The 20,709-nt window shown below is 38.3% G+C and overlaps 1 protein-coding gene across 2 annotated transcripts in view; it reads left to right on the top strand.

Moving 5' to 3' along the window:
* Window positions 1–20,709, top strand: part of grik3 (glutamate ionotropic receptor kainate type subunit 3) — a 160,204-nt gene that overhangs the window by 64,649 nt on the left and 74,846 nt on the right. For both annotated transcript variants that reach the window (XM_072460094.1, XM_072460093.1), the window contains exons 2-4: window positions 17,007–17,180; window positions 18,581–18,838; window positions 19,550–19,731. In XM_072460094.1, the coding sequence (XP_072316195.1) occupies window positions 17,007–17,180; window positions 18,581–18,838; window positions 19,550–19,731 (614 nt within the window). The remainder of the gene's footprint in view (window positions 1–17,006; window positions 17,181–18,580; window positions 18,839–19,549; window positions 19,732–20,709) is intronic.

Here is a 20,709-nt window from a genome sequence, read left to right as displayed (position 1 = left end):
AATCGGCTTTGAAAAGACAGTGAAAAGTGCTCAGGAATAGCGCTCGTGCTCTGTGATAAAACAAGCAGCTTTTATTATGAACCTACAATAGAAGAGTCATGAAAAGGAGCAAGATATAAGCTTTGAACATGTTTTGAGCACTAACATAACCCCAGAAAGACCAGGACACTGGATTGACTGTAAAAGAAAACAGATAGAAACATTTTTGAGTGCAAGTACACCCTAATGTATATACATCTTTAATATTATGGCAGTTGCCAATCAAATTGCATTGATTGGCAAGTATGATAAATTGCGTAAGACGTACATTATTTTATACATTTTGGATATTCTTATAATTCAATATTAATAAACCATCTGCATTTTATTGTCACATTTTAAGTTCTCAGATGCAGTTTTAGATTTTTTTAAGTTTTATTTTGGGGAAAAAAAGCTATAAATGTTGCTTTGCTTTTTTTTGTTTGTTTTTTTTTACGCTTTTTCCTATTGTTTGCATTAAAAATTGTATGGAGAAAGAAAGATCCCACTCAATCACAACTGTAAAATTGTTGCATTTACTTTTCATTTCTATTTTACACAAGGTCCCATTGTGTTTTGGGCAATTGGCTTGCATAAATCATTCTTTGAGTAAGCTTCAGTCTTCATCCACTGTTGTCTCATCATTTGCAGAAGGGAAGTGCGATCTAGATTTATAACCTTGTTTTGAATTGGATCATAAAAAGAGAATCAGCTCCCTGTGTGATTGGAATATAGACCACAATCTGCATTTCCATGAGCCATTTGACTTTTCTGTCTCATTAAACAACTCCGACAGTGTTTACAAGTGAGCGCTAATGTGGCCTGTCAATCAATCTGCTGAAGTTAGACGTGCTGCTGCTGGGGAACTTTCCTCACTCTGATTTACTGAATGTTGTTTTGCATCAAAACTAGTCCGAATTCTTTTTACATTTACATTGCATTTGACCAAGACAGCCTCACCACTCAAATGTATTAAAGCTTTAGGGAGGTGTGAAGTGAAATCGGAATAGCAGAATAAGTTCATTTCCATAATTAAAAGCATAGAGTCAACAAGAGGTCAAATAAATTCACTCAAATGGGCTGTACCTATTTTTCATTTTTTTCATGTGATGAAGTAAAATTTATTTTGCCCCATTACAGATACATTGTATACATTGTAGCAAATCGTCTGAGGTCAATTAGAGATCGCTGTGTGCTGTCAGCATATATTTACGATCCATTGGCCCGTTAAACCGCTGGTGCGGACCGCAAACGAATCAGCAGGAGCCTAACTATGTATATGGATTCTCAAAAGTTTATGAACTCACAAAAATCATGAGAATTCATCCCGCTGGCAAGGTTAATAAAGCCTACCTTAATTATTTGCACAGTGGTAAAAGTCAGAAAATGAAAATGGTCTGAAGCCGAGGCTTAAAGGGGACATATGTAATCCTGTATTGTCCTGCAACTCAGGATTGGGTGCTCAGAAAATTTCTGTTTTCACCTACCGCCCACATCCCTGAGGCATAGTTGCCCATATCTGAAATATTAAGTCACTGAGTCATACATGTAGAGTTCTAGTCTCGAGTTTGGGGCCTGTGAAATACCCTCTTGTTTTAAGTCTCGCTTTAGTTTGCCAAATTGAATAAAAAAGCTCAATATCTAAAATTACAACTTACAATATAAAAAGCTCAATATCTTACATAAAAGCATTATGATTTTTTTCCCACTCTGTTTCTTTAGAGCGTGGGCACAAAATACAACCTGCAATAAACACATTTATATTCTTCCAAAGTAGAATAGAGTTTAGTAGGTTGCACTTAATGTCCCCCGGTCTACTCTCTCACTAATCCTCGTGAGTACATGGTCCTGTCCAAACCTTGAAGGAATAATCTCCCGCCTCCATATCTGAGCTGAAAGAGAAAAAAAAAAAAAAAAACTGGCCTGAGGCTCCAATTCTAATGCATTGAGATTGGTCTTATTCCAGAGAATTTGAACGCTCTCACACAGCTGAAGCGTTCATTCCACTTGTCCCAGAAACTAGCCAGCGGTGCCCCAAATGATATGCCCCGCACCTCCCTCTCATTAGTCTACATTAACTTTGCATGTGTGGTCTGTCCAGTAATAAGTGGGGCAATGTTATATTTAGCCATGCATGCAATGACTTTGAAAAACATGGTGACTCTCTCTTCAAACCCTTGTCAAAAATGTTTTCCCCAGACTAATGTCCCAATATGTATTTGGCATCCCCAATTTTAATTCCAATACAGTTTTGACAATTTCGTAAACCCATATTTTATTCATGGTACAACTCATCCAAGCTCTCACATGGAAGTAGAGGTCAGCTGTCTTCCTTCAAGGACATGTGTACGGAATCTTTGACATGGTAGAAAAGTAGTCAAGATGTTTTGACTGTCAATTTTTAAAATTGTTTTATTTGTATCAGAGTTTTGAACTAAATTAAAGGAACACAGAACATAAAAAGACACAGTTTTACATAGTCCTAAACATGCCGCATATTGATATAGCATTTGGTCCAAAGTCTATTAAAATATAGTGTACTTTTCTCAATTTTTCAAATGTCATTAATAGTGTCGGTCCAGATAGTTGGTACAGTTTGTGATTTTCCCCTGTAAGTATGCCAAAGGTATCCAAAGGTATATATTGTATAAAGGTATATATTGTGTCCATGGCAGAAGGTTTTAAGATACATAGTTCTTAAGTCAAGTCATTTTCATCCTGAAGACACTGATCTTAGAAGCTAGAATTTATACTTCCTGGTACCTCTCAGACCAGTACCTTCAGATTGAATGTGACTTACGGATGGCAGATACTACATTTGAAAATCTTGGATAAATGAGGGACTAAAACAAATCTTTGGAACGTTCATCTTGGTTAGATCTTCTTCGGACTTGAGGCACATAATGGCTGGCAAAATACAGGCAAAATAAAATATGAAGTTCTGCAAAATCATTTCACTTTGTTTTTGGACACTTGGGGTCACATTACAGAGTTCAGTCTGGTTTATTGGTAACATGTGCTCTTTCCACACTCACATAAGTGTTTCTGTGGTCTAACCACTATTTTCACCCCCAAAACAACATTGTGTTTATTTACATTGAACAACAACTCAACTTCTTTAGATTTAGAGAGTCTAAATACATAATAGATGCCATGTTTTCTTTCTCGTTGATAAAAATGTAATACAATTTGCATACTGTGTTTACTGTCTTTTGCTGCAGTGAGCCAGGGAAAATAGTGTTACTTTCATGTCGTTCATTATGCCTTGGGCACAAGACACTAATTTCTCTGTGTGTGGTATAATGGCACTGTCAAGAAGTTTTATACATAGCTGAATTCACACTCTTGTTCTAATTATGTTAAGCATTATTGGAACTAAGTGGCTGTCAAAACAGTATGGCAATAACTGGAGCTAAATTAAAACAATGTCTTTCCATTTAAGTGCGGACATTGACACCAACACTGGCGGGGTTATTAATTGTTACGTTACTTGTAAAATCGATGGCTATTACACAGCTCGGCTTTACGGGAACTATACATCCAACCACAGTGCTTTGGGCTTCAGAGAGAGTCAATTGGGCTGCAACAGGTTTGTTGCAGTAAAAATAAAAAGGTCTTCCAAATGCCACTAATGGAAATAAAGCCCCACAGCACACAAATGACCTGCTATAACTTACTGTGAGGTGAAAAATGTCTGCTTTATAATCCAAGGGGCAGGTTATTTAGATAAGTTGTTTCTCTTCAATTCCAATTCTGCAGAAATGATATGCTGTGAGGAAAGCAGCTGTAGGTTCGATTTGACTCTATATTCACACTTCCAGGCACTACAATGTATTTTTGTTTGAAAACCACATCATTTAATGTAATACAGTTTTAAAATATTGCTGTGTTTTGTATTACATTGTTGAAAACTGTGTTTAATATATGTACACAGTAACAGTTTTGAGTAACTGTATTCTGGTACACTTATTCTTTCATTCAGTGGTATTCAGAAAAGTTACTTTCCTAAAAATCAAAGGAATAAATTGGGTTAATTGATTACGCAATTTATGCTGCTATAATTAGGTATAAATAAATACATAACGGTACAGTACTCCTGGCCATGTAAGAAATACAATACATACATTATAATTATATAAAACAGGTATTACAATGTCTGTAACTATATACAAAGTATTCTTCCAAATCACAACTGACTGTAAAGACAGAGAGATAATACCATTTCCCATTAGTGTTTTCCATTCCTTGACATTTCCTATGACTAACCAGCATTACATTTCAACTGGCAGAATTACAAAGCAAATTTAATCTAATTGTTTGTTCTAACTTCAATAGCCTAAAGCAGCCATTATAACTGCTGTTTTTTTGCAACATGCCAATCTCCTCCAAGCACAATACCCTGCTATCCATGGGGTTGAAAATTATGACAAATTATAACCGTCACCATAGCAAACATCATTTTAAAACAAAATAGGATATATTTTGAATAGAAAAAGTCCTCAAAATACTGTATATGACAGGAAGGTGAAACCCACGGATAGGCAAAGGTCAGTCAACATTTTAACAGTTGTTATACTTGCACTATACTTCTAAAAACTGTAAACTGAATAATCTTAATTGAGTACAGTTTGGTCACGGTCAGTTGGATATATAATGCTAAATTGCATCGAGAACTGACGTCATTTTTGAAGCGTTTCTACATTTTTTTTGCAAAGACGCAAGTTATTTTTCTTTCCGTACGTTTATATCCTGAAGTGACAAAACACCCAGATTGCAATATCCCCTTCTTCTATATGTCAACGCAATACAATAGAGGGGTCCGAAGAGGTATCCAGGAGCAGAGGACATTGACGGACACACAGTGAATCTTGGCACTGCTCGCGGCCCCTGTCCACCTGGCTTTAGCTACCATTGTGTGGCCTCCAGGTTGTCTTGGCTCCAACATTGATTGAACTGGCGCTGGGGTGAGGATTTTGGCACCGGGATGGGCTTATACCTCTGTGGAAACAATAGCACGCAGATGGGAGAGGTGGAACAGAAACGAAGGGCGAAATTGTTGAGCGGATTGTGTGTCAGAGATTGGTGGATGGTTAAAAAAAAAAAAGGTCATGAGAGTCCCGCTGCTTGGGTTTGGCTAATCAATTCCGAGCTGGACCGTCCCTGCTATTATGGTTGACACCAAGAGGCAGTTTTTCCTGACTAAATGGATGGAGCCTGTTTTGTTTTGTTTTTTAGCTTTTTGTAGCAGTCTTCAGGAGAGCCAAGCAGCATTTTAAGTTGGGGTTTGCAGTCAGTCAGTAGATTTCTAATGCTAACCTGCTATGCATTTGTGGTGACACTGAAGTATTAATTCATTTCCATTCTGGAGAACGGCAGGAATACAATTCTCTCAAACTATACAGCAATATATTCCGATGGATTTGTTTTCCAGTACGCATATCGATACAGATACATTTAAACATTATACATTATACATTGTTAAACATACTTTTTATTTCTAAACACTATCTAACACAATCTTAGGGCTATGTGAACATGGAAATCAAGTTCATTTTGTTATTCATGATAAAAACACTGACTAAACAACTAAATAATAGGGATATCCATGTATCTGGATGTGTATCAGGGACCGTGCATTGGTACATATCGTATCATGAAGTACTTGACAATACACAGCTCTATAGGAATTAAGTACGTACAGGTAAATGAAAAGTTGTGAAAAATTAGAAAATATATATCATAATATAATAAGAAAATATAAAAGGCTGCAAAAAGAGTTATTAAAATGTGCATGAAAATGGAAATATTTGCTTTTCTATGTATAATTGTTCATTCTATTTACTTTTACGTTAAACAGCCATTTACATATGTTTTGTTTTTTTTAGCACATTTTGGATGAATTGCTAAAACATATCATATATTTTTTGTCTTTAATATGATTACACTAGATTTGGGAATTAGTATTATCATTTAAATTCAGGGGATGTCAGTATAAACATTTGTATATATATTTTATATGCCATTTCATGCCAATAATTTACAGCACAACCTCCCTAGCTGAACTAGCTGTCACAAGCCACTTTACACTTAAAGCGATTCTTAGTTCTTTGAACATCTGGAGAGTTAAACTCAGGCCAAATTGAATATATAAAAAACTGCATAGGACCTGTGCTTTGCACCAGCTTACTTTTTCCTCCCTACTGTTGAACTGAACTGACAGAACCTCTGGTGTTTTAGCATGCAGTGCAAAGACCCAGCCATTATTTGCACTTTAATCGCAGGGAAAGCAGGTATTTTCATTTGCAGCACGCCCCATCAGCCCCAATCAGGAGTGCATTGCCCGGTACGATTCCGAGCCGCAGCCTCCCACCCTGACAGATTATCCGAGCCGAATGTTTGGGAATGATAATGAGTTCAAAACACCTCAGTAAACCGGGAAGAGAGGGCGGAGACTGGAGAAGTTGGAGTGGAACGGGAATGCGGGCTTGAGCGATGGCTGCGATAAATTGCAGAAGCAGAAGCACTTGAGCATAAAATTAGATTTTACAAATGTGTTGTTACCTGACAGTTGTGTGACAGAGGAGATATCACAACATTATAGGCCTGCAAGAGGAGCACTAATCGCATCAAATAAATAAGAGAGGCTCTCAGCTGTGATAGAGAGCCAATGTGGACACTGAGTTGGTGGAAGAAATAACATAATTAAAAGAGCCTTTTCCCATTATACTCTCAAACATTAGGAGCCCAAATTCCATTTATATGATAATACATGATGTTCTGAAAAGGCTGCACACTAACACTAACACATTTGTCTAATGACTCCAGCCCTCACAGACACATTCAAAGGAGTTTGTCATCATTTTTAGGTTTTCTCCTTCTAAATACCACAAATCGTGTGGGCTGGGGTTCCTCTCAGGCAAAACATTGTGCTGCTACACACCAGAATTTGCTTTTAAATGTGGTAAAGGGGTAAAATGTATCAAACAGATATGGGTAGGTAAAGGACACCTTTACACCACATCGTACAAAATGGAGTGAACATTTGACCATGTTATATTGTTCCCTCGACTTTAAGCCGCTACTTTTTTCCCATGCTTCGAACCCTGCAGCCCATACAATGGTGCATCTAATTCATTGATTTTTTTGGCTAACGGCCACCGGGGTCACTCTAGCAGGAAGCGCAAGCGTTTGACACACTGTTGAAGAAGCCCTCATTAGACAGTGGTCACTATGCGTTTTCTGTATTTTAAGCTTCAAAACACTGTGTGTTTCATTACAATCCGACTCACATTCACTGAGAAATGAGTCTAATGAGGAAGTGAATCCAAACGCGGCTGAACTCAAAGACGTACAGTGAGTGCAGACATGGAACACACCTTATTGAAATGAGACTTTCTTGGCCAGACCTGTCAAAAGACAACCTCTGCATCACTACCGTGGACCATCTTTCTGTGTCTTGTCTTGCCGTTATATTTTGCTTCACGCTTGTTTCATTAATCCTGTTTATGAGCTTGTTTTCTCTGAGTGCTCACAAACGACTCGATTTTCTTTGAGTGTTGCATCACAAGTAAATATCCTCTACATTGTTCATTCTCACCTCTGACAACAGATCTAATTTTCCAAATGTAAACATGATTTTAAAATTCAATTCAAAATCAATGTGAAATAGGTGACCAAAAGCATGTTTTCAAGAAATGTACAAGAATATGTCCACTCTATTTTATAAACGCTTGGTTCTTGTTAAAATAAATATGTCCAGAGAACAATGTTTTCCTACCCAGTTACACCTGAGTGTGTTGATTTGAAAGCAAGTACTGTAAATCAATAATATAATTCATTATCTATTTTAATAGATTCATATATGAGTTAAAAGAACTCTGGTGTCCCATCAAGGGACAACGTTTGAGAAAACAATAGAACGGCAAATGATTGGTGGTACAGTAAGTTAAAGACATCATTAGGAAGACAAAGAGGTAAATAAATGACTCTGGATGATGAAATATGACTCTAATTCGGTTATAGTCCAACTGGCTTTGGAGCACTATCACTTTCTTCTGCATTTCCATTTGCCAAGGTGCAATGCATTAGGAACACAATTGACATGCAAATACATGTACATATAGAACTAGGTTCGCATTTTGCACTCAAAAATACAGAAAATAAATTAGTAGTGATTAAAGGTTGTGTTGTGAGTTTAAGACAAATGCCTCTTCTCATGCACCTCTGAGGATAAAAGTATACAAAATGGCCAGGGCACAATCCTCACTCATTTTTAACAAAATCATGCTTAACTAGAATCAACAAAATCATGCTTAGCTAGAAATGGTTGCCCTGCCTGAAAATCTAGCACTGTTGCAATCTAAAACAAAATATTATATATTTTGAATGTGAAAAAGTCAAAGGTCACTTAAAATTAAAACTATATTGGGGCGATACTGATGCATTAAACCAGCAATGATTACTCCTTAGTTAAGTTGCTTAGTACATTATTTTTTAAATATTATACTTGTTGGATCCTGCAAGTGGGGCAGTGGGGAGGAAAATTAAACAGCTTTATTTTTTCTCAATTTACATACCTATAATTATTATTTGAACTATAAAAATCACAAAAAGGGTATTTTCTAATAGACCTATTTCAGCTGGTCTCCCTGTATAAGAAGCAGCACATTTGGCTCATGCTAGCGCTCTGTTTTGAACTGCAGGGGCAGTTCAAAACAGGGGCTCGGGTGAAGGGTGTAGCAAACATGGGAAGAGGCGAGCATGTCCAGGATCAAGCACAGTGCATGTTCCAGCGCGGCCACTGTGCAGACTAATGAGCCAACATGAAGCCTGGCACCTTTAATTAAACTGCAGCGCTCATTTCCTCTGCTGATGCTTATCATTGATTAAATGTAACAGATTTACCGGCCCACTCCCTCGGCTGCGGCGCGTGTGGCAAATATCAACACGCCAACTTTCAGCGCTTGCAACATTGTGCGACAGCGTAGCTCCCTGGCGCAGTGGTGATACGCATAATTACGGGGAAAGAACATATTCTTCCCCCTCCTGAAATTGGCTGTGTTTCCGTTGTGTTCATGGTAATTTGTGCGAGCTTTGTGCCGGTCATTGTTTGCCGGCGTCATTGTGTAAACCGAGTGCTGCTTCACATCCACAGGGACAGAGAGCTTTTCAGGATCGGGAATCCCATCAGAGGAAGTGAGGACAAAAGAGGAGCAGAATTGTTTCCGATAGTAATGTAGGTGGGAAGGCAAGGCTGGAAATGCTCTGAGGAAGAAGGTATGGAATTTCTAATTTAGCGTAAAATTTTATTGACATTTCTAAGACATAGGGAGGTCATGGAATCAAACTTTCTGAATGACAAAATTAAGTTAATACGATAAAAACGACAACAATAACTACATGTGTCACCTTTTGAGAAAGTAGAATTGCTGAAAGAAGTAAGTCAGTGGGCGTGTCACGGGGAGAGGTGAAGACCTGGACTGACAATGGCATCTGCAAGAGAATTAAAATGACTTCAATATGCATGAATCGCTTTAAATACAACTTCAAGTGATTTAATGACAGGAGGAACAATTATAATATGGTAGCTTCTAAAAGTCGATTTTCTGTAATAGGTTCCTTTAATGCACTTCACTCAGATGGACTGGAGCCATTATTCCTGAAATCGATTTTGATTTAAAACAAAAATGTAAATAATCAAAAATAAATGTATTAGGCCCGAGCCAAAAGAAGTGAATCATCCCAGCGAAGGACTTATCAAAATTGTATCCGGAGGCTGGAAAAACACCAAAATCGAGTGGTAAACAAGACGGATCAGCTAGTGAGTGGTATAAAAAATTAGAACTCTGTAAGTTCTAATTTTGAGTGAAGACTCTGTGAAAAAAATATTGAAAGGTGGCTCAGTAGCGCCAACTCAAAAATCGATTAACAATGGGAGCCCGATGCCAAAAGAAGACATTAAAAGTAAGGACAAGTAAAAAATGACACTATGACCCCGCCCTCAATCATAAAGGAAGTCGGCCATATTGGATCAAACACTGCGCTGACAAAAGTGCACCTCGTCGTACAAAGTACTACAGACATTCTTCTTACCATTCTGATTGAAAAAGCCAAGAATGGCATACCTCAATCTGCCAGCATGTTCCCATAACAACCTAACAAATATTAGCATTGATTTACATGCGTTTTGTTTAAAAGCATTTTGAATGGGATGAAAACATTTACTTTGACATAGAAAAATTACATTTGGCACAGACATCCTTCGCTAGAAAGGGCCACAACCCCAGTTACGATGCAAAGTGTTTATTGATATGCGACAACACAAGTTGGTTGAAGTTAATTGGAATAATAATTAGAAGAGGGTGGGAGGAAGGGGCACAAAATGGGTGTGACCTGGATGCTTAAATAGTGTAGCCGTAGGAAGGGCTGTGAAAGGGGTGTGGTCCTTCTCCTGAACTTAATATAACAAGCTTATCTTCATTTCTTGCCATTCTAACAAAAAAAAAAGCCAATGACGGCATCCCTCTTACTGCAAGCATGTTACCGGGGCAACCTGACAAATACTGCCATAGACTTACATGTGTTTTGGTTTACAGGCATTTTGAATGCAATGAAAAAATGTACTTTGCATTAACAGTTAAAATTTGGCACACACAGATTTGGCCAAAGGGGACAAAACTCTATCTCAAACCGTGCGGTCGTGAAAATGTTGAATTAAGTAGTGTAAAGTTTGTACTGTTATTGGGGGAGGGGTGATGTAGGCGGGGGATTAGAGGTGTGCTCTTCGCGGTGGCTCGTACCACGCCACGTGCGGCTTTATTATCGTTTAGGTATTTATTATTATGAATATTATACATACATACATACATACATACATACATACATACATACAAACATCAATCCAAACACAGCTTTGATCAGGCTAATGATGAGGGAACGCCATTAAGATATGGTTAAAAGCTTGATAAAGTTGATTTTTCATACTGTCTCCTTCAACAAACCAAAACGAGGGTAATACAAGTACAAGCAAGTATTCGTATAATGAACCGGTTTCAATTTCTGGGCTGTACTGGCAGCTAGGTTTAACAAGCTTGATATATTGCACCAAAGAAGCCAATAAAAATAAAATATGCATGTTTGCTGCTTGACACTCGGGTCTGCATTCCGTGAAATATGAAGTTTTATTGGGAATATCTGTTGCGAGCTGTAACTGTAAGTAAGGTCGTATTCAGAGCTAGCAGAAAAGTCTTTGAATTGACCTTGGCTGCGCTTTTTTTTTTTTACAAGGGCAGTGCCGTGGTAACCATTTTTACCTCTGCTGTAAAAAGAGCAAATACTCAAAGTCACATTTGAACAGCACTTTTGAAAGGGTTAAATGTGCTCTGATTAACTTGGCAATTTTAATTATGTCAATTTAAAAGACAGATTGTGTTAATAGGAAATAGTATCACTAAATACTTGGGCGTTCCTTTTAAAAAAACTGAAACCATTTTGAAAACCTAAAATTAGAAATAGAAATACTAGCAATACATCAAACAAATGTTTAATTATTTTCCGCTTATTCATCTCCAGACAGACTCCTACAGAAATTCCAAAACACCGGCCCGCGGCTCAAAAGCGGGCCACAGGGAGTCCAGCACTGGGACCCAGCGGTAAATAGGATAAAGGTTGTGTAAATGAATCTGGTAAACATCAAACCTGAGCAATAAGCATTAAGAGAGATAGAGTAAAGGGTTAGGGGCTGTATGTAATTGTATGCAATTTGTGTTGTTGTTACTGTCCCCACTCCCTTCTACTGACTTAACCATGTGCAATACCGTCATATTCATGTGCAATTACTGTTGTACTCACGTGCAATAATGTCACATTTATGAGCATATAACTGATGAAAATAGAGTGTTTATTTTACCATTATTATTAATATTATCTTGTCTCACGCTAACTGTTTTTATTTTATTATTATCTTTATTTATTTTCCCCCTCCATCCCTTATTAGGAAATGAGAGGTTTTGTCTATAGGAGTTTTTGTTTATAAGAGTTCTTCTGTTAAGAGTGTTTTTTAAACTTCCTATAAGTTATCTGTCCTTTTCCTCTGTATCTACCTGCGTTGCAACAATGGAATTTCCCCATGTGTGGACAATAAAGGAATATCTTATCTTATCTACCAGTCCCTAAAAATAAATAAAATGTATACTTAAAAATCTGCATTTACCTCACTCTTTCAAACATAATGTATTCCTGTATCATGTATTATAGCTGACATGCACAAGACAAAACAGACAGCCATTTTTGCACACATAATGGTTTAAGTAATTACTAGATTTACCTTTTTCAACACTAAGTCCGTCACTAAATCACTTAAAATACTTTACCACCTTGACAGTACAGACAGCTTTCCGTCTTCAAACCAGTGCACTGACATTAAAAAGCACAAACAACCCGTGGCATCACTCTTTTTGATGGACTTTGTTTTGGCACAGGCCCCATCAGTCACACACCACGCTCTTTGAAGTGCGCACTCTTAAACATTATAAATAAATAAATTGCGCTACGTCAGCCGGCCCAAGCACACTTGAGATTTTCGAGTAGGTGCTGGTGCCCACACGATGTTTGCAGCTAAAACCAGCGCTTTTTATGCTATATTGTGTGTATTTTAATTGTTTTTGGTCGAGCGTGTTGCAGGAGCCCAGTCACATCAAAGCGTTTTCCAAATCTAAATTTAACAACGTACAATATTGTGAAATCTGACATAATGTGTTTGTGTGGTATTTTTCAATTCCATGAAAATTGCTTTAAAAATCTCAACATTTAGATTCCTCAGTTTAGTTTACATTTAAGAACGTTCTAATTCTAGTTATTATGGTTTATTCAAGCTTTGTAAGATTTTTTGATACATTGTAGAAAATAACATAGATGGTGAAAGACAGTGAATGAAACAAAGTAGATAAAATACACTTAATACACTACACTTAACACTGAAGACAATATAAATTTAGTTTGTTTAACGCCAAATAAAAGAAAAAACAGGGATTTTGTGTACACTTAAGGACTGATATCAGCATATGTCATATAAGTCTATTTTATTTTTTAAACAAAGGTTACTTGTCAAACCGCTGGAGGTATTTTGGTGCCTATCCATCATATTCTCTTGTCTTATAAATTTTTATATGTCACATTTGGAGTGAAAAATAAATAACTAATAACATACTTTGTGATGTCTCTTCATGAGTCTCTTTACGGCTGATTTATGTCCTTCGAAGTCAAGCTATGTTTAAGTCTGCAATTAGCGCTTGATTTATACATTGTTGTGGGACCTTAGAGACTCATTAGATGCCTTTGTGCTCCAGTCTGGTGAAAACTTACTAATTATAAGCTTTTTGACTCTGGATCCTCAGAACATAAGTGAAACATCTCAATCTGGATTCTACCCTTGCCTTAATGAATGTTAAGTCATTTGCATCAACATTAGACATAGCCATTATAACATTGTGCTACAAAAATGCTCTTCCCATCACGTAGTTACGGAACCCTATTGCGTTCTTTGGCGAAATTTTCTAAAGGGCAACGTGAATTATCCAATGCCTCCCAAGGAACGTCTTTGTCCTGTTTATCAAATTTGCCAAAGTGCTTGTGAGTGACGCACATTTTATCCTCTTAACAGTCAAATTACTATATACTCCAGCAATTACTTAATGTACACTAATGAGATTTCCCTGCAAAATGGAAGGATTCATTTATTTTAATGTGAGGCGTTCCAGTGGGGGCTTCATGCATCACGGCCCCTCACAGCACGAGCGCAGCAGAGTTGGGGGAGGTCGTTCACATTGTATCAGAGGTGCAGTCATGGGGAGATGTGAGCCAGGTCTTAAAGTGTTGTTGTGTAGAGGGAACATAGAGCCACATGTGCTATTTTAAACCTGGTAGCAGCAGGTATCAAGGAGGTGAAATGAGGACGATGATGGCGGCTTTGATGATGAGGGATGAGGACATGCCTGTGACAAAAGCTGAATCTATGGAGATCTGAAGAAAAGGCATTCAAAAACTGTCAATGAACGTTCATGCCATTTCAATACAACATTCTTGCTTGGAATATCTTCAATTTGCACCATGGAAAAGATAACCGCTGCGATAATAGAATTTTTTTCTTCTTTTTCCCCCCTCTCTTTCTCTCTTTGCATCGGTCAGTTTGTTTTATGAATGTTTTTGTCGTTTTACCAAATAATGATGCACATGGACACAGCAAATATCGGTGCCAAATGTAGAAATCTGGGGAAAACCATATAATATCTCTGATACCGATATTAGCACCGGTACATTGATCATCTGTAGGAATCAATGGTATTCTGGAATTCTGGAAAATTTTCCTCTACCATTGAATCCATGACGACAAGGTTGCAAGCCAAAATCATTGTTCTTTACATTTACAGTCACAATAAGTTGGTTTTAACTTGTGATGTGGTCTGAATGTTCTACTTACCTCAAAACTATGTATGAGAAAAGAATACTGCTACTATTAAGACTAAGATAAAAACATTATGCACCAATCTGAAAACCTATATTCACGAGTCATCCAAGCTTATATTTAAGAGTCCCAGAGGATACCATTAGTTTAGGTTTATGATGAGAATAGTTATAGTTTGTTTAATAGCAATGTATATGTTGCTATGGTTATAACATCTATTTATTTGAATTTGTCTTACTGGCAAGAACTATACTTGTTATAATATAAAAATCTACCTTACGTGAGCAGGGTATAATACGATGAACAGAAACAGCTCTTTTCTCAGAAGATTCAGTAAATTCGAGACATTTCAAAAAGGTGCAATTGGACACTCACTTCAAGATGTACAGCAGCAAGGAAATGAATTGTGAACTGGATGATATTGTATGATGAGTTTGGACAGGTTTCTTATGGGCTAATGTGCAGAGTGCTATTGAAAACAGATCTACAGTTTTCTAAAATGGCCTCTGAGTCACGCAGGCTTTTCAAGTCTGTCTCATCTACCAATTTACACAAAAGTGTTATTATGTGCTCCAACTACAAAACACAGCTGTTTACGGTAATAGTCAAACTGCTGTGGTTTTTCGGCAGACATTGTAGGAGTAGAGACACATTTTTTAAGCTTACAAGTTTGTTTGTCCTATTAAAGAACAAACAAAAAGAAAAGCACTCAGAATAATGTTGACATGGTAATAGTTTTACAGTTGGCATGTATCGTCTTGCTGTTTATTGTTCCCGAACAAATTCATGCATATTGTTGCCTTGACTGACACTCCGGATTCATACTAGGGCAATGTGGGTGAAGTGTCTTGCCTAAGGACATAGGGACAGTTTACCTGGTGTTCCAATTGTCTTCCATCCAAGTATTAACCAGACCTCGAGTTGTTTAGCATCTGAGAGCTGATGAGCAGTTCAAAGGATAATGTAACAACTTTATTTGATTTAAGTGATGATTTCTTCAAATAAAGTTGAATATTTAAAAAGACTTACACTGTGAGTTACACTGCTGACAATCGAGGCTTGACAGTAGATGTGTGGTGTTTGTCATTGTATGTATGCCTTTGTCTTTTTTATAGTTGTGATACACAGTAGATGGATATGGATCACTATTTTCAAATTTTGACATTTTAAATTGCAATACTTGTCTAATAGTTGAAAACAGCCGCACTAGTTTCTGCCTGACTCATGCGGTACGTCACCGTAAACATCATTACAACAAAGTCCGTTACCATAGCAATTGGGGGTGCACGGTGGCAAAGGCGGTTAGCGCTCTTGCCTCCCAAGAAGGAGATCATGGGTTTGATTCCCGGACCAGACCAACATCACATGATCTCTCTGGGTGGAGTCTGCATGTTCTCCCCGTGTTACCGTGGGTTCTCTCCGGGTTCTCCGGCTTCCTCCCACCGTCCAAAGACATGCATGTGTTAGGTAAAGATTGGTATGTCTAAATTGGCCCTAGTGAATGAATGTGAGAGTGTCTGTAATGTCTATGTCTCTGTGTTGGCCCTGCGACAAGTTGGCCACTGTCCAGGGTGTACCCCGCCTAAGGACCAAAGTCACTGGGATAGGCTCCAGTCACCCGCGACCCCGAAAGGGAACAAGCGGTAGAAAATGGATGGATGGACCATAGCAATTGACATTTTAAAGCAAAATATGTAACAAGAAGTGTAAATGAATACAGATAACAGTAGTGTGCTGTGGATTTTGTGTGTGTGTGTGTCAAACTGGCTATGCAACACTATTGAATACTATGTGAATCACAGTTAAGAAAAACAACCAAAATTAAAAAAAATGTCAAAAAAAAGTACAGAACAGTGGGCATGTATTTGGTGTAGTATACAACAGCTCTTGAATTGTCTTGAATTCAGAAGAATAAAAATTACTCAAGTGTGCACAAACCCCTCTAAATACAACATTGTGTGTGTGAGAATCTATTATAAAATGCTTAAAAGCTTGTGAAAGTAAATGTTTGCATGGTATGTCTGTCGCTTGAGATGGAAAGAGAACGCCCCACGATGCACATGAGCCTACAGTGGTCTGGTTTTACTTTGATATCTTTCTTTGATGAAAAGATTTTTGCCACGTGCTGGTCCATTTCGAAAGAACACTAAATTGTTTCTTTGGAGCACATAGACAAAACAGAGGAGTTTTATGTGCGGGTAAGGTGGCAAAATAAAAGGGCGTCTTAATGGATAGACAAGAGCTTGAGATGCACTTAAGCTTTGATGGACCACAGACTCACTCGGAGACTCCCTACATCCATTATGGCCTTACACATCAAAGCTCATTTCGGGTTTTGCAGATCCTTTTTGAAAACAGACAATGTTGCTTCGATGTTTGTTGAGCAAATGTGATGCCTGGTGCAACGTGCGCGCTGCTCTCCTCTCCGCCGTACCACCAAATAGTCCCCAACATTTTCTCCTTTGTGGTTTTCTGTGTTTCATCTTGACGTGAGATTGAATTTGTTTTCTCTCCTTGTGTGTTTCAGGGGGAATCTTTGAACAGACGGACGGCCCGGTGTCGCTTGTTAGCCCGGAGGAGCTAGCCTTTAAATTTGCTGTCAATAACATCAACAGAAATAGGACTTTGTTGCCAAACACGACGCTAACGTACGACATACAGAGGATTAATATCTACGACAGTTTTGAGGCGTCGAGAAAAGGTAGGTTGATGTTCTGGTACGGTCAGGATTGCTTATGTTGCTCTGATGTTTCTCTAGTTTACGTTGGGAATTTTCAGTGAAACATTACTTTTTTTCTTTTTTTTAATATATTACGCAATGAACTCTTTTTTTTGTCGGTGTAAAACGTGTGTCCATGTAACCCATAAAATTCAAACATTTTATTTACATGTTGGGGAAATTAATACATATCAATTATCGATGCTGCTCCTAAAAATTCACACTTCACTGTGATTGGTTAATTCTACACACTTTGTTACACGCCCTGTTTACATGAATACACTGGCCATGAAAACATTACATTCCCATGGGAAAAGCAACCATTTTGATGTAAAAAGCTGCAGTACACCTGTTTGTCCAGCAAAGGTATTATGCCGTACTGCCTTTTTCCCATGGATCTATTAAAACATTGGATATGATATTGCTTACTCAAGCCTGTTGTGGGTTGGACTAGTGGCCAGTCCATTGGAACTGCAGAGAAAAAAATCTTCCCCAGTCCAGAAAGCATTTTTCCCATGGCGCGCAATGTAAAAACAAACTGCTTGTGTTTAGCTGACAGGGCACATGCAGATTTTAAAAAGGATCGGATTATGTGGCGCTTTTTGTCTTTTTTCAGATCATGTCTTTTTTCCTCTGTTGAAAATCGCTTTAAAACCGCTTTTTAATCTTTAGTTTCGACTCGCTTTGCTCCGCTCCAGCAGCTCTTGCTCTCATTGGTCAGAAAGGTCATGTGGCACGTGAGCCTGCGCTCCTCGCACGCACTCGTGTGGGAGCACTACTACTACTGCGCATGATTAACCGACTGTGAACTTCCATATGTAGCTAGCCCCTAAAGGCTGAACTGGCAACACTGGTTAATGAGCACTGCTATGACTCAAAGCGGCGGCCATGTTTGATGGCTGGGGGCTTGTAATCTTACTTCCTGTTTAGAACAAGAAGACAACTTTTAGAAGTTGTGCCTTTTTGGGGCAATACTGTCAGATTTAAAATAAGAAAGAATACATGTCTTGCGCCTCTTAAGTGTAGCTCTAAATGTGTGTCCCAAAATAAACTACCTCTTCCTATGTTTTTGCAGTTAGTGGACACATACTGTAACTTGCTGTCGAGTGAAAGAGAGGCCAAACCCATATAAAAAAAACATAGCAGAATTGTGAAAAACTCATTGACACATACACATGGCTTCAGAGCCTGACCAATAAGGGGAGTGGGTAGTGTAAATGTAAGTTTGCATATGGTAGCACAGAGCTGCATTAAATTGAGAAGTATTAAATCGGGATATGATACAGCAATTCCAAAGTTGAACCCAATTCATTTCAGTGATAATACAAGAGATTACACAGTGCGTCACATAATACATAAAACTCACTCCTCTTTCTGTTCAGCCTGTGACCAGCTGTCTTTAGGTGTGGTAGCGATTTTCGGACCTTCTCACAGCTCCTCGTCAAATGCAGTGCAGTCCATCTGTAACGCGCTGGAGGTACCACACATCCAGGTGCGGTGGAAACATCACCCCATGGACAACAGGGACACCTTCTACGCCAACCTGTACCCGGACTACTCCTCTCTGAGCTACGCCATCCTGGACTTGGTGCAGTTCCTCAAGTGGAAGACGGCGACTGTGGTGTATGACGACAGCACAGGTGAGTCAAATGGGCACTGTGTGTTACATGTTTTGGGAAGGAGTTTGTAAAAAAGAAAAAAAAAATGGTTTGAGGCTCTGTTCACACATTATGTCAAAATAGGGACTAAACACGGGATCAAAACTGGACTTGACAGGGAACAAACAAGGAGTAGAAAAGGACCCGAACACGTCTACATCAGGAGTTCAAACCAAAGCCAAATAAGGGCAAGTGTGAAGGCACTATTGATCTGAAATTATTTATATTTACCATAGACAAAACCAGGACAAAACCTGCAACTAGACCTGGATTAGATCAGAACCAATCAAGGTCTATAGAAAAGGACACATGAGGACTAAAATGTGCTCTATGTAGGACCAAATAATTGAAAATGCACCCGTAGACTTGCACACACATCACATAAAGTCTACGGGTGCGTTCACTATTGCAACATCACCGCACCAAAATTGGGACTAAACAGGGACTGAACTAAATAATACAAATATACATTTAGAGATTAACTTGAAACTGGTCCCAAACTATGACCAAAGCAAGACAAGTCTGAACATTTAAAACTGGGACTAATTGTGGAAATAAACCAGGACTAGAGAATTATCAAGCAATTGTTGTAATGCTGTACGAAATTAATAGAATCATTGAGAGGTTAAGTGCATTAAATGAAGGGGGTAAAAGCATGAGATTGTGATTCCATTCATGTGTTTTGTGTTGCAGGCCTAATACGACTGCAGGAGCTGATCATGGCCCCCTCCAGGTATAACATCAGACTAAAGATCCGTCAGCTTCCCGTGGACTCTCAGGACGTGAGGCCTCTGCTCAAAGAGATGAAGAGGAGCAGGGAGTTCCGCATCATCTTCGACTGCAGTCACCAAATGGCCGCGCTGATCCTCAAACAGGTCAGACCTGATATACCTGATATATTCTTTCATTTTAGCTGGTAATTGTTATAACAGAGACTACCTTGTACTGCATGTAAAACGTGATTTCAATACAGAAGAAAATACAGATTTTGATACCACAATTATAAAAAACGCTTACAACATCTTACAACAAATCTATTCAAGAAAAGGCAGATTTGGTCCATTTTATGTAATCTAATTTCGATACAAGTTTTGACAATAGTTTTGTATCTGGGTATCGTTTTAGTTTTTCTAAGCACTTTATCATCACAAATAACAAGGCACTCTCTTTTAAGAAATGACATGGTACAAATTCAAACTTACAAACAGTGGATTATCAAACACTATAGAAACAGGCAAGGTTAATGCCTCGAAGATTATAGATACAGAAAGTTTATCATCGTCTTGTTGCTACGTTTTCTTCTGTATTGTCTCTGGTATGTGGTCTGTGTCATTGGAGGCTGGCTGGAATGGGACTGTAGAAGTAAAAAAAGTGTCTGGCCATGGGGTAGTTTATATTACCTGTACGGATAGCACATTTATGTTCAGAAAATCTGTCCTGTAGGTGCCTTTTGGCCTTTCATCCCAATGTAAAAAAAAAACCCATTGCAGATCAGGCAGTCTGTAAGTGACAGATGTGGTTTTACGTATGATGAAATGCTTTAAGGTATTTTCCTTGCGTTATTGCTGCAGTGATTGCAGTTGTTGCACTTATGCGAACCCATTGGTCTGGATCCAAGCCATGTCCTTTTGAAAATAGGGGGTTTATAGCTTTGGACCAGTTTATCTTGGAGAGTGGGCCATTTTTGAAGCTGACAAAAGGTGGCACTCTGTTTTAAATACAGATTTGTGTTGACTTTAGGGTTGTGCATTACTTGCATTTTAATCAAGATTGCAATTATTGCTCCTATCAAAACAGAACCAGTGTCATTGAATAATTGAATTCTGTTGAATGATAGCGCCCGTCCTGCCCCA

The sequence above is a fragment of the Eucyclogobius newberryi genome, unplaced genomic scaffold, assembly GCF_026437365.1.
Source record: "Eucyclogobius newberryi isolate DKJ021-1_F unplaced genomic scaffold, fEucNew1.0.hap1 SCAF_3, whole genome shotgun sequence".
Taxonomy (NCBI): Eukaryota; Metazoa; Chordata; class Actinopteri; order Gobiiformes; family Gobiidae; genus Eucyclogobius; species Eucyclogobius newberryi.
Note: the sequence above shows the minus strand (reverse complement) of the source record. Positions and strands in the feature narration are given on the sequence as shown.